This window comes from Lepisosteus platostomus, chromosome 11, assembly GCF_059453375.1.
Source record: "Lepisosteus platostomus isolate fLepPlt1 chromosome 11, fLepPlt1.hap1, whole genome shotgun sequence".
Taxonomy (NCBI): domain Eukaryota; kingdom Metazoa; phylum Chordata; class Actinopteri; order Semionotiformes; family Lepisosteidae; genus Lepisosteus; species Lepisosteus platostomus.
The window spans coordinates 31,821,209-31,835,239 of NC_142621.1; the positions used below are offsets into that span (position 1 = coordinate 31,821,209).

General features: G+C 40.5%; 1 protein-coding gene across 3 annotated transcripts in view; it reads right to left on the minus strand.

Annotated features, from left to right (window-relative positions):
• znf692 (zinc finger protein 692) overlaps positions 1 to 13,973 on the minus strand; it is a 16,838-nt gene extending 2,865 nt beyond the window's left edge. Inside the window, exons 1-11 of one of the 3 annotated variants that reach the window (XM_088599154.1) lie at positions 13,658 to 13,973; positions 10,399 to 10,571; positions 7,848 to 7,879; positions 5,875 to 6,801; positions 5,550 to 5,631; positions 4,227 to 4,319; positions 3,989 to 4,105; positions 3,120 to 3,179; positions 2,203 to 2,281; positions 1,816 to 1,930; positions 610 to 709 (exon numbers count right to left, since the gene is read on the minus strand). In XM_088599154.1, coding sequence (XP_088455280.1) covers positions 610 to 709; positions 1,816 to 1,930; positions 2,203 to 2,281; positions 3,120 to 3,179; positions 3,989 to 4,105; positions 4,227 to 4,319; positions 5,550 to 5,631; positions 5,875 to 6,801; positions 7,848 to 7,879; positions 10,399 to 10,571; positions 13,658 to 13,780 — 1,901 coding nt within the window. In that variant the 5' untranslated portion in view covers positions 13,781 to 13,973. Of the gene's footprint in view, positions 1 to 609; positions 710 to 1,815; positions 1,931 to 2,202; positions 2,282 to 3,119; positions 3,180 to 3,988; positions 4,106 to 4,226; positions 4,320 to 5,549; positions 5,632 to 5,874; positions 6,802 to 7,847; positions 7,880 to 10,398; positions 10,572 to 12,186; positions 12,519 to 13,657 lie in introns of those variants that run through there. The other 2 variants (XM_088599155.1, XM_088599156.1) reach the window with 2 other exon arrangements.
• Positions 13,974 to 14,031: the final 58 nt, after the last annotated feature.

The following is a 14,031-nucleotide window of genomic DNA, read 5'->3' on the forward strand; positions in this document are numbered from 1 at the left end:
CAGCAAGATTTATTTGTAATCAATAAAATTTGTCCACTTTAAAATACTTTTTAGAACAGAAGTCGATTTTTTAGACGTGGTAAGAAATATTTGCTAGGCTGCCCAACTCTTCAAGAAAAGAATTAATAAAGATTGTAAAACCAATAAGATGTGTAGGTGAAACAAGAATTTGATATGTCAATCCTAAAGCACTGAAACATTGTGCTAAGGGAGATATTCTTGTTTCCTAGTTTCCCAGCTGAAATAATTACTTTCTGATGCAGTTTTATTGTTAATAGTTTTAAAGACTTGAATCTGACTATTCCAATAGATTTAAAAAATCATGTAAAACAGGAGATAAAAGAGCTACAGTAAAATAAGCAGTTCATTAAACATATTATGTATAACCTCTCTGCTCTCCAAACAGTAACTCTGTAAATAATTTACATTGAGTCTCACTTAAAAACCCTTAGAATCTTATATCAGTAAATTATTCGGAACTGAGTTTTAGAACATCAAAGTCAACACTGTGAAGGATGTCAACTCCATAGAATCAAGGGAGTTAAGTAATGGTATACTTTAGGGGGAGCAGCCGTAAGACCTTCAATGGGAAAACAAGATGAAACTCACTGCAGAGGTTTTTCTCCAGTGTGAATCCGTCGATGGATGATCAGATTGCTGCTGGTTCGAAAAGCTCGGGCACAGAATTCACAGATGTAATCCCTCTTATCTCCGAAAAAAGACAGACACGCATACAGAATCTTAACATCTCTGGTGCTGAAACCCCGCCTCTGCGTTACAGGCCACTTCAGCCCAGTGCCCAGTTACATAACCCTCTAGCCAGCATTACGTTTGACCCAATGAGCAGAATCACCTTAGTCTTCGGAGCACTTGAGGATTGAGACCATTTCCAGATGTGACCTGCTGAAAATCAGTGCACTAAATAGACTAAATAGCCTTCGCTTGATTGCAACCTGTGCCATGTTCTTTTTCTAAAGAGATATACCAATTACCAGATTAAGTAATTCCACCCATCTTCCCTGTCTCAGTTCTTATAAATACATATCTGCTCAGACAAATTACAGACGCTTTACATTCTTCTGTAGCTCTGTTTGGCTTATCTAACACAGTTTACTAGGTGACAGGGGGGGTGTGAACTGTCATTGGGATCCCTGCTTCTGAACTTTTCACCCTAATAATAATAATGTTGTTATAATAATGTTTCTTTATTAGCCCTATACAATTTCTTGCATTAGGAATTCGTCTTTTCGCATACCCCAGCTTTTCTCCATGGAGACACAGACACACAGACAGGGAGAGAAGCTTGGGGTCAGAGCGCAGGGTCTGCCATCGTACGGCGCTCCTGCAGCAGTTGGGGTTAAGGGCCTTGCTCAGGGGCCCAACGGAGTAGGATTCCTCTGCCGGCCGCGGGATTTGAACCGGCAACCTTCCAGTCACAGGCGCAGATCCTTAGCCACAGAGCCCTTATGTCATGATGAATCATTTCCAAATTTACACAATAGTTCAATTTTTTGTACATCCCAAAAAAACTACTTTTCTCAAGGTGCAGATGTTTTCTATTTAGAATTTTCCGTCCCGTCCAGGAATCAAACATATGTAAAAATAACTATTTACAGTACATGCGTGGGGTGTTTTCTGGGGTCCAAGATACTCAATCTGGGGTCCAGATACTCTTTCTATCAAATCCCTCGCTCAACCATCTCTCACACAGTGAAGTACAGGGTACAGGACAGAACAAACTTTAAGTCATTTTTAAGTCACTTAATTGAGTTAAAATCAAGTAGTTTGGTATAGGTAAAGCCAAATGATTCTTACTGCTGTGTAGCTTCTCATGCTCCTTCAGGTGTTTTTTGAAATTGAAAGACTTTCCACACGTTGGATGAGAGCAAGTGAAGGTCTTCTGTTGAAAGTGCTGGTATTTCATGTGATGCTAAAAGACAGACAGGCTTATATTCATTACCATCAAACACCTGAAAATATGGAAATATTTAACTTTACACACATCTAATGGCTTTGCTTATTACTGTAAAGTAATGACCCTTATCATTGCGACACCATGCATTCTATATCATACTGCTCTCAGTGCACAGTGCCAGACTGGCCCAGTGCTGTTTCACACTAATTTGAGCTAAACCCTCTAATCGCTCTGTGTGGTACCTGCTACCACCTGCTAATGCTGCCAACTCTTCATTTCAGACTCACATTGAGATACTGACGAGTAGAGAATATTTTCCCACACCCATCAAATTCGCAGGGTAGAATCTCCCTCTGAGTTGCCTTTCTGTAACACAATTACAACCAGACAAAGTAATAAAAATGTGAGCAGCAAAAAGGATGTATTATTTTGTACAGATGCAGTTTTGTGTCTTTTGCACAGGTAAAGCCTTGTTAATTTAAAAAGCCGATGTGCTGAAAGGAATACCAAAAACATTTGATGCAAACAAATTTCATGCAAATACTGTCTCCTCGGAATGAGGCTTGTGTGGTTTGTTCAATATTCATGGAATTATGATGTACAGATTTTTATATTATCACAATTTATTTCTTCACTGGGAGGACTCATAATTTATAGTAATTCCTCAAATGTCTATATCAAATGTCTTCATCCTAAAAGTGTTTTACATGTAGGAGGATTTACTTTGTCAACTGATGCTCAGTAGTGAACTGTGGGATGTGATTTCAAAGTGTAAACGTAGGTATTTCATTTTTCAAAAAAAGTTTTCAGTAAGGTTTTAGAAATCCGTTGCCAGGTTCAAAGCACAAATATCAGGTCAAGTAGGTACTGTATATCCACATTTCATTTTTTCATTAACACACCAGGTCAATATCTGATAGTGGGATCTTTTTTCACAGTTAACATATTACTGTGATGTCAAAAGTCAAACATGAGTAAGAAAATATATCATTTTGCTTAAAGAATGTATACATAATCCTATTTGTGCAACATCTTCCTGTGGCGATCTGCGGTCTGCAATTTTTTCCAAATTCTTAACCAAATTCTTCTTGTGTTCTTATGTCACCTTCTTCTTTTTAGTCAGCATGTCTTCAGTACTTGAACACAAGCTACAGGAAACATCATATCTAGTAACCCAGAAATGAAATTACTCACTGACACTGACCTAATTCTTTTAGCTCCAATCTGTGAAAGATCATCGTCTGTTCCCCTTCTTATATTCCTTCTGAAAAGCAAAAATATAATATTTGAGAATAGGTCTTGATTCTTCTCTACCATGACCTTTCTGTGTCATTTTCCTACCTCACGTCTCTCTGTTTATTTCTCTATTAACCTTTTCCTTTCTATACTTACATCAAACCTCTAAGTATTGACAACAACAATAACAGTAAAATAATTATTTACACATGTATAGTGCTTTTCTGGATACTCCACTAAAAGCGCTTTACTTGTAATGGGGGCTCCCCTCCACCACCTCCAATGTGTAGCCCCACCTGGATGATGCTCCAGTACTCTCACCACACACCAGCTCTCAGTGGGGAGGAGAACAGGTTGATGAAGCCAATTTATAGATGGGGATTACTAGGGGGCCATAATTGGTAAAGGCCAATAGAAAATTTGGCCAGGATCGTGGGGTGACAACCGTACTCCTTTCACGAAATGCCCTGGGATTTGTAATGACTACAGAAAGCCAGGACCTTGGTTTTATTTCTGAGCCGAAGGACAGCATCTTTTTACAGTATAGTATTCCCGTCACTATGCTGGGGCATTAGGACCCACATAGACCAGGTAGGGTGAGTGCCCCCTACAGGCCCAATTAACATCACTTCCAGCAGCAACCTTAGTTTTCCCAGGAGGTCTCCATCCAGGTACTGGACAAGCTCACACCTGCTGAGCCTCAGTGCGTTGTTAGTTGTTAGTTGCAGGTTGATATAGCTGCTATCATATCGACCTCTTTGTCTCTCTGTTGACCCTTATGTCTCTGTATTAACAATGGTCGTTGTTTGGTTTAATCCCTCAGTCCCTCTCCCTCACCTGTTTTTCTCTCTCAGACTCTTCCTGGTTTCCCCGGTTGCTTCTCCAGTTTGAACTGTGTTCCCATATCTCACATTCCTCACAGGGGAAGTGGACATCCAAGAAGCTGCAGCATCACTGAGCACCAAAAAGGCACATTAGCACCACGTTAACACCATAAGTGCTTTGAAGGAAATTCATATTTCTCAATTTCAAGAGGAGGGGACATGTATAAAGAACTACACATAAGGGGACTGACCTTTTTGAAGAAGGGCTATAGTTCTTGTCAGTCAGGTCATCAGTGTAACTTATATCAGCCTCTTCATCCACAGGAGGTGAGTCCTGCTCTTCGCTGGATAAAGAGAACACTGTTACGGAACATTAAAATTATACACTTGCTTCAACTCACATAGTGGTTAGTCGGAATATTATGTACAGTTAACCTAAAGTAACATGGTCGTCTTGAAAGGCAAGGTTTAGACAAAACAGCTCTTCGCTGGAGAAATAACAGCCACCCCACTACTACCATGTCTGGCTTGGTGAGGTATTCTCATACAGTATACTCCCTGTGAATAAAAAAAACACGTGTAACTAATAAGAAACTACAACGTCTAGTACAATGTATTTTATTTCACAGCTTTAATTAATGTTGGAGTGTGCTGTGCTTTTAAAAAAATCAACTAACAGAACATAAAAACAAGTTTGCACAGGCTTTCTACTTAAAGATTGCTCTTTTAATCCCTGTATTTTAAGAATGTTCCTCTGGTATGAGCTCTTCCCTGGCTTTTCACTGAATACCTAACAACTGACAACACCCACATGGGGCAGTTATATCTTTAACTGCTACTTTGGTAATTAGAAACATGATTTGTATATGGCTTTTTATTCAGATTCTGCATCAGATCAATTAAGAATTTTACTACCACAAATCACCCCTTTCCTTCTTCACCTGCTTTTCCCGGTGGCGTGTTGGAAGGGGTCACCAAAGGTGTCCTTTAGGGAGGAGGCCCACTGCAGAACTACTTGTGAGTGGTATGAAGGATCTACAGTTAATGTTTGACGTGGCCCAGGTGTTGTGGTCACACTGGTTGATAGGCCAGAAGCCACAGCACATCAGAAGCCGGCCTGTGACAGCAGTTTGGATTCTGTGCCCTGATGTGTGAGTAGGGGGAGCTGGGGTACCTAATCATTTGAAATTTGTGAGGGACATGTGTGGGGATGCACAGTGGTGATGGAGTTGGAGAACATGTGAAGGATGCTGCTTGTGACTGGCCCACCGTGGAACTCCTGAGTTACTAGGCCTGTCAGCTGACAATGTCACAGTCAGGTAGTGACAGCATGCAGACTGACTATGACCAGACTGGCCCTTTCAAACACTGGATATCAGTAGAAAAGCCTCCATTCCAAATGAAATGAAACTGTTTCAAAAAGCACAAAAAAATGCTGACTTGCACAAAATACCCATGTAGAATTTTGGGTTTAATCTCACGGAAGAGATTCCATACAATGGAAGCTACCTTCCCATCACCTTCATAACAAGTAACTCAGTTTTAAAGAATAAACATACTGTACTTTAACTGACCTTGCGTCCTCCAGCTGCGTGTTGTCTGCTGCAACAATGTTACTTCCACTCTCTACCGCTGTCTCCCAACTACTTACAGAGTCTAAAAAGAAAAGTTTAAAATACTGCAGTCTCACATCTAAAAACAACATCCTGTCTTGTACATCACCGTAATCATAAAGAAAGAAAAGATTTTTACTTTTATCGCTTTTATCACTTCGTGTAAATGAGTTCCTTTAATGTAGACAAGATGTATATGAACAGCTTGTGTGCGTACACCTCCACCCCCAACCCCTCCATTTCTGTCTTGTCTGGAGGAGCTGAAATCCCATAATTTTCTCCTTACCTGCCTTATCTGTCGCACTGTTGCCATCCTCAGCTGCTCGGTGCTCAAGCGTCACCTCCTCTGCTGGCCCGTGTTCTGCATCGGGTGTTGGGGAATTCGAATTTGGATCCCTCCTGGTTCTGTTTGTAGAGAGTTCCTTGGCTCTCTCTCCATCCTTTCTACACCTTCTGCTCGGCTTTGCTCTCGTCTTGTGAAGGGCAGGAAGGGTCTCCGACTGCGAATTAACCCTCTCTGCGCCCTCCCTCGCCCCCAAGTTAGACTTCTCTGCCCTGTCGACTCTCTCTGAGGGACACCACACAAACACATGGCCCCCTTTGCACTCCCACCTCAGGCCAAGTGATCTCCTTATCCTCCCATCTCCGCCGCTCGTTACTGTATCCCCTCCCATTTCAGGAGAGCCTTGAGCAAGCCTGGATCTGCTCCGGCAAGCAGCTTCACCTGTACCGCTGATGGGAGGACAGGAGATACTGTCATTATTAGAGGTATTTTCAGTACAGTCTTCACTAGTGCCATAAGCGCCATCAGTGCAGGGGACAACAGAACCACACTTATCAGTGAGGTCATTTTTTTTGCAGGTCACTATATCTTTGCAACTGCAATCCCCGTGGACATGTCCAATTGTATCATTACTCTCTCTTGTCGGAGATTTGCGATGGTCACTATCAATATGATCAAAAATGGTCTTATGCAACTGAGCATCACATTTCTCCAAAGTTTCAGCACTGAGTGTGTTTAGCAAATCACCAGTCTGTCTCCTCCCTTTGTTCACCACATTAGAGTGTGGATTAGGACTGTTGCTGTGTGCAGCCTGTACAATTGGAGTAAAATGGCATTGCTGACTGTGATCGTGAACGAGCGTAACTAAGTGATTCAATGACTCCTTTGAGGTCAGAAATGTGTCGAGACTCTCCATTTTAATGACCGCACCTAAAATATAATAAAAACATAAAACAGGGAGGTAAGAAGGGAGATCTTTGTCATACACACGATAAGCATTTTTCATTTTTTGGCATCTGTCAACAAACACAACCCCTAATGTCAGCAGTAAGGTTAGACCAAAGCCCTCTTCATAAGACACTTATTTTGAAGAAGGACAGAACGAACTTCAGAGCTGTGGCAGAGGGTGCCGATTCACTGGAACTATTTCAAAACAAACTTTTATACAGTGGTCTTGAGATTTTACGAAAGAGTGATAATACGTGGCAGCATAGAAGAGATTGAGGCTCTGTGTCATGGATAAATAACTGAACTGTGTCTGCTAATGACAGAAAGAGGCGCAAAGAAAAACAGTGTTAATATGCTTTCCTTTGATTGTAAAAGGAATCAAATTGTGCAGCTGAACTTCTTGGCCTGCTTACTCATTAGAAAAAAAGGAAAGTGCAAAGGCCACACAGACAGCCAAGAGGTGACTGACTCACACACACTGGACCCATTGCCAAACACTGTGAATTCAATACGCCAGCAGAGAAGATGGTGATGCATCCCTGACCAGTGTACTTACCCAGCTCACATTAGTCAGTCAAGCTGTGTAAATGAGCAACAGTTGTATTTGATATCCAGGTGGAGCATTGCATTAATCATACTTTCAAGAAGAATTAATTACACTTTGCATTTCATCTCACTTCATTCACCTCTGAAATGCAGCCCCAGTGTCAGCCACTCTGAGCCAGGAGCACCACTATACACACTACACAACAGACTACTCAGCAAGGCGGAGAACCGAGAAATTACTTCACTAACTGAGGGGAACTATAGGTATTCTCAGACTGCTACATACTATAGAGGCAGGGATATATTTTGGGTTATATCAAATTTACACAATTATTTACACTTTTCTCATTGGGACAAGTTTTTCCCCAGATGTTAAACTTAAGCCATCTTAGAGAAACAACAAGAAACATTTGCCTTGTCTATCACTATAAGTACAGTTTTTTTTTTTTACAGTAGTAAAAGTTAAGAGACATCATGCTTACCTGAACAGCTGATGCAGATGTTCGAAAAATAACTGAGGGAGAGAAAGAAATACTTCAGATATGAGGTCCAAAAGCAAAGCAATGGAGTTTAAAAGAAACAATGAAAATCTGGATGTGACCACCTAGCAAGAAACAACAGGCCTCTGTAGAAGTACTGTATGTAACCACTGGGCTGAGGGCTAGAGGGAGCTTCCTACAGAACACCACAACCACGAGGACGTGAAACCCTGGGGGCATTATTCAGTGAAACAAACTCAAAGACTCCGTCTTTTCGGTTAAAAGAAGACACGTTTGTGTCAAATTCACCACCAACATATCCTCTACCCTGACTCTAAACACTGGAGCCCCCCAAGGCTGTGTGCTTAGCCCTTTCCTCTACTCCTTATTTACTCATGACTGTCACCAGGCATAACTCAAACTCCATCATTAAGTTTGCGGACGATACAACAGTCATCAGCCTGATCACAGATGGTGAAGAGTCTGCATACAGGGAGGAGGTTGAAACCCTGGCAGCATGGTGCCAGGAGAAAAACCTCTCTCTGAACAGATGATTGTGGACTATAGAAAAGACCAGGGAGGAGATCACACACCTATCTACATCAGTGGGACTGCAGCGGAGAGGGTCAGCAGTTTTAAGTTCCTGGGAGTAAACATTTAATCTATCTACAGCACAGAAGCAGCTAGAAACTTGACTCGTACGATATAGTCAAGTCCTTTTCTGCAGGACATGGAATCAAGGAGAACATTCCTGGACGCACTCACTTTAACAGTACAATTTACTCATTTATAATCATATCCGCAGGAAAGATGAAGCCGTCTTTGCTACAGCAGTACTATCTGACTAGTGCACTGACAGTCAATCTGGACAAAGAGAAATGAAAGCTACAGTAGATCTCTGGGAAACGGGACCTTCTCCAATCTAGTTTGTGCCCCACTGGAGCATGCTGGGTAGACTGATTTGAGTCAGTACATGCTGTAAGAGGTATTGCCTGCAAATCCATTAAGGAATCTAATGTTAAATAGATTGAAAAAGTGCTCATGTTTTCTAGCCCAAGTTCCCAGTTATTATTTTCTTCATCTTCTGTTTTCCTTTGTTTCTAAGACAATCCAAGTTGTTCACATTTGTCCCTTTTGTTTTGCATTCCCTTCAGCACAATAACCCACCAACGTGCAGCTTTCCTTTAAATCTGCAAATAAGCACCCAGGGACACACACACCTCCAACACCCAACTGCCTCTAACCGCTCATACATCAGGACCCTCAAACCTGGCAATGACTATACTAAAAGTAAAAGGCACATGGGCTCGTGACACAAAGAAAATTGTTTCTGTCAAATAAAACCACCAATTAAATTGTGGCTATGAAAGATTTTAACTGTGCAACCCCATTTTTAAAAAAATGCAACATATTTCAAGGGCAATGATCTTATACCATAATTTAAATGAGCATGTCACTCTGAAAGCTATGTTTAGAAGCAACCAAGAGGTAAATAGTGAGCACGGCATGGCTCAAATTTGTTGTGTAAGTTCAATAAATGTGAAGAGGTTACACAACAAAATTGAGTTTTGCCAGTATAATGTAAGGTGTGAGTTTGATGGTGACAAAAATATGAAGATGATTCACGCAGAGTGCATGACCAGCTTTACAAAATAATTGGGGATACGGGATGCGAAACTTTTCACACTCCATTTTAATTATTTTTTTATCTGTTCTGAATTCAAAAATGTTCCTCACTATGGTCTGTGCTGATAAAATTCACAACCAACAAAAATGTCACACCTCTCCGGCAAAGTTGAAACAAACGTTATATTTATACAATACATGCATTCTCCTAAACTTAACTCTGTTAAAAATACATGTAGACAAGGGTCTACTTGAAGCTTAGGATTGGCAAGGGTGTTTTTTTTTTTTTGGGGGGGGGGGGGAGAGAGAAATGTCGAGAATTTTAGAAAAGAAACCAGAATTTTAGAGAAAAAAACATCCATGTTGAAACACATTTTTGAGGGAAGATTTGGCAAGAGGCTCAGAGACACCTCATAGTGAAGCTGGTACATTGCCCAGCTCTTTACATAGAGGAAAACAGTGATGAAATGTAGGTAGAACTCAGACTGAACTAGGCTTTAGTTTTGTTTTTGTGACATTTGGGTTGTTTCTTTCACACTGCAAAACAACACGGCTTTTCTTACCTTACAGCTGCATTTCTGCATCTGTTCTTTCCGGAGTCTGGCCTATTTAAACATCCTGTTACGACAACCCATTCCAGGGTATGGCACCGAGGTATATACTGTATAACAAAACCTGAGATGTGTGTGTATATTTGAAATTTCTTCACTCACACCCACCAGACAGAGCTGAATCTTCCATCAGTAAGCATTAGTATGACGATACACGGCGTAAAGCCTCATGGCCTGTGTGCCATGGCAACCATCTTAGTGACCCTGGTGTGTTGTCTCATCCCTTGCAACAGTCTCATCTCCCTGTTCATCAGCGCGTCTCTCTGATTGCACCTGAACGCCTGTCTCATTCTCTCTGTGTTGGGTAACATCGGTACCTCTCCAGCAGATACTGTGCGAGCTCTGAATGCAGACCGAACCCCAGCTTTTCCTTCAGTTCTCCCCAGTCCTCCAGGCAGGATCCCAGCCGAATCCGGGACTTACTCCTGCGAGCGTCGAGCTCACGGCGCCTCTGTCGCCGCGCCGCGTCCCGTGTTGATGACATCACTGCCTGAGGACATAAACGGGTCGACAAGGGGACATCCTGACATTTCTGCCACCAACGAGAAAGCATAGATGAACAAGTTCATTTCCGCTCAGCAGTTTGCGTGGACCCTCACTCAGATGCTTCTGAAGGCTTGCATTCATAAGGGAGAGGGACTTAATAATCTGTGTGCATGCCATTTTGTGCGGGGACATTCATGCATCATACGCCAAAGGAGTCACAATTACCTATCTGTGCACATTAATTAGGGCACAATAATTGTATTGCTTCTCATCTACACACCACAGGGCCGCATACCAGAGAGCCAATCTGAACCCTTACAAAAATAAAGTGCAGCGCTGTGGTGGTTTATAACTGCAACATCTTATACTAACCACAGGTGGATGGTCAGGTAAAAAAAAATGGTGGTGCAGCTCAAATAATTGGTAGTGCAAATGTGTAATTAAGCTGCATTTTTGGCCTGTTGCATGCAAAGCTTCACGTTGTCTGAGCTACAGATCAGCCTCTGGCTGGATTAAAGCCCTGGTGCTGATGATTTCTGACAGATCTCAGTTTAATCGGCGAAGCAGGTTCTAAAGCAGAAGGCTTGGAAACGTTTTCCAAAGACACTGATATGACTGCCATTGCATTGTACTGGTTGATGCGGGAACACGGTCTTTTGTCATGTCTCCAGCACTGTATCTGCCCGGCTGCATGGTGCTCCAGTTTCAAACAGGCACTTTACTAAGCATATGATGACGCAGTATGGGAGGAAAAAGCATTACCTACTGTAATTGTGAGGTGTGAGTGTATGCTGTATATATAGTGAGGTGCTGTAATTAATCCTGTCTGGCATCATATGCATTACAGAATCACGTTAAATATATAACTAGAAAATGTATAAAAATCGACATCCTTTAGAAACAGACAGTAACGTTAAGTGTTACAATGGCTCTTGTTTAATACAGTGTTTGTTTAGTAACATTTATGTTATATATAAGCATCTCACTTGGCAATAATACTGTATTGTATTACATTGTATTGTATTGTAAAACAGTCAAGGTATATGTATATGAGACTAAGCTATTTTTTCCCCAATATGAATCCACGGCGATTCATATTTTATAAACAATATGCATTGTTTGCATAAATACAAACAATGCATATAAAGCATTGTTTGTATTTATGCAAATACAATAAAGGCGGCGGAGGCTTTCCATGTACAAGTATACATACAGTATCTAACCATATTGCCTGTGTTTCCTGTGCTAATCCATGCATTTTACTTCAACAAGACTGGAGCGCACAAACTTGTGGTCAGTTTCACATTTCTACTACGGCGTGACAGCGAGGGAGCGTATCTAACTGTAAATCACTCGATGCTGACAACATACTGGACTGGAAAAAACGAGGGAGAAAACCAAAAAGATTAAAAGATTCATCTACAGTGATGTCTATTCACTTTCTAGCACTACACAGTTATTAATGATGTACTATAGAAAGAAACTTTACGACGATATTTGTAATTTGGGATCAATACAAATATTTTCTGGAACACATCTGATAATAGTACAAATGCATGCTGTTGCACACTTCCTGACAAATTTACATTTTTATATTTTCATTCAGAAATCGTACGTACTGCGTTCTAAAACAGCCATTAAAATATGCCCTCGCACAATCAAGTAGAAACACTACTTCCCTTTTTGTACAGACCAATTGCGGACCCCACCCCGCCATTCTTACCGTTGCCCTTTTAAGGAGGAAATTCACTAAAGAGATCTGGTCAAATGTAATATTTTTCGGATCTGCTGAAGCCGCTCCCACTTGAGATAAATATGCGCCGTTACTGCTTAGCAGGTAACAAAAAAAAATGATTTCCTGCGCCGTATAAACCCCAAGTAAAAAAAACAAAAAAAACTCCAGCGACAAACAGCTGAAAGACAAACAGGCCTCTGAGCCGAGAGGATTGTGGGACTAGTAGTTTTTAATTGTCAACCATAGATATCGCGGAAACAAATTAGATACGCAACCTTAAACGACTCATTCTTTTCAATGCCATAGTTGCGACGCCATATTGCTGAGGTCTTTTATTTTTATAGAACCCTATCTCGAAACAATCCGGGTCATGCAATAGATAAAAGTTTATACCTGCCACCAGAGACAATAAAAAAGGACTCATTGCATAAATTTTGTATGCCATTTGTGATCATCCTAAATTTTCAGGATCAATCAAGCCTGATTTCGACAAGGAAGAAGGTGTTTTCAACAGATTCATAGACTCTTGATCACACAAATGAAAAGTAAACAGAATTCAGTCTTTTGCGCTGCCTGAACATTTGACCTAATCACAACATTTAATAAAAAGTTCAAGGAAAATTCAAGAAAATGATTATTGGAAAATCACAACATAATAGAAATTTAAAGCACAGCTTAATCAAAGATCTTGAAGGGAAAAAATCAAAGAATTGTAGAGAGGGAGGAGTTTTAGAATTTCATGCTAAAGAAATATTTAAATTTGATTGGCTATGTTAAAAATGGGGTTGTAGTACTAGATACCCCCTCCCCCACCACCATTCAATACTTGAAGCAGTCTTGATGTGGTTTTAAAGCTCCTGTGGGCTCCTGTGGACACAACAGGATCTGAGAACACTTGTTTCTGAAGACTTGTGGGATTCAAACCTCTGGTGGTTTTTCATTCATATTTTAGTAAGTTCTTGACCAGTCCCTAATTTGCTAATTGCTCACCCTTTCCTGTGCATTGAGATACAGTATCTGGTTGTGGGACCCTCCAGCAGCCTCTACTATACTGAACCACGCTGAAAATGCTCTTTATCTGTTAAAGTACAATTGCAACTTTCTCTGCCATTTCATTAATAGATTCATTTAATACAAATGTCATTCAGAATAGCATTTCTGGGACTGTTTCAAAAACCCGCCCAGTTATACTGTATCTATGCTCAGCTCCTGAAAGTGAGATTATTTATTATTATTATTATTATTATTATTATTATTATTATTATTATTATTATTATTATTATTATTATTATTATTATTTATGTTACCAAGCAATATTCACCATCATTCACACAGAAATTCTGGGAATCCTTTACCTTACGTTCTTTGTGCTGTATTTGATTGTCAATGGAACTGACAGGAAACAGCAGAGTTTGCCAAACTGTGGGGATAAAGAACCTGGAATCCTTGAATTCAGTTATTTTCATGCAAACAAACATCTTCACGAATTATTTGGGTACTGGAATCAAGTCTGCAAAAAAAAGATAGGGGCTTTATACAGTAGTGTAACAGTCTGTTGTTGGAATGTACATTTTTTTCACTAATTTTTCATGTAGTTGTTTTGCATGAATCCAGACATTTTTACTTTCAGTCAGTTTACTGGCTTTAGCAACAGATAAGTGCTAGACATAATCTTTTAAACCTAATCCATGTCATCTAAGATATACATTATTCAAAAGTCAATGCAATG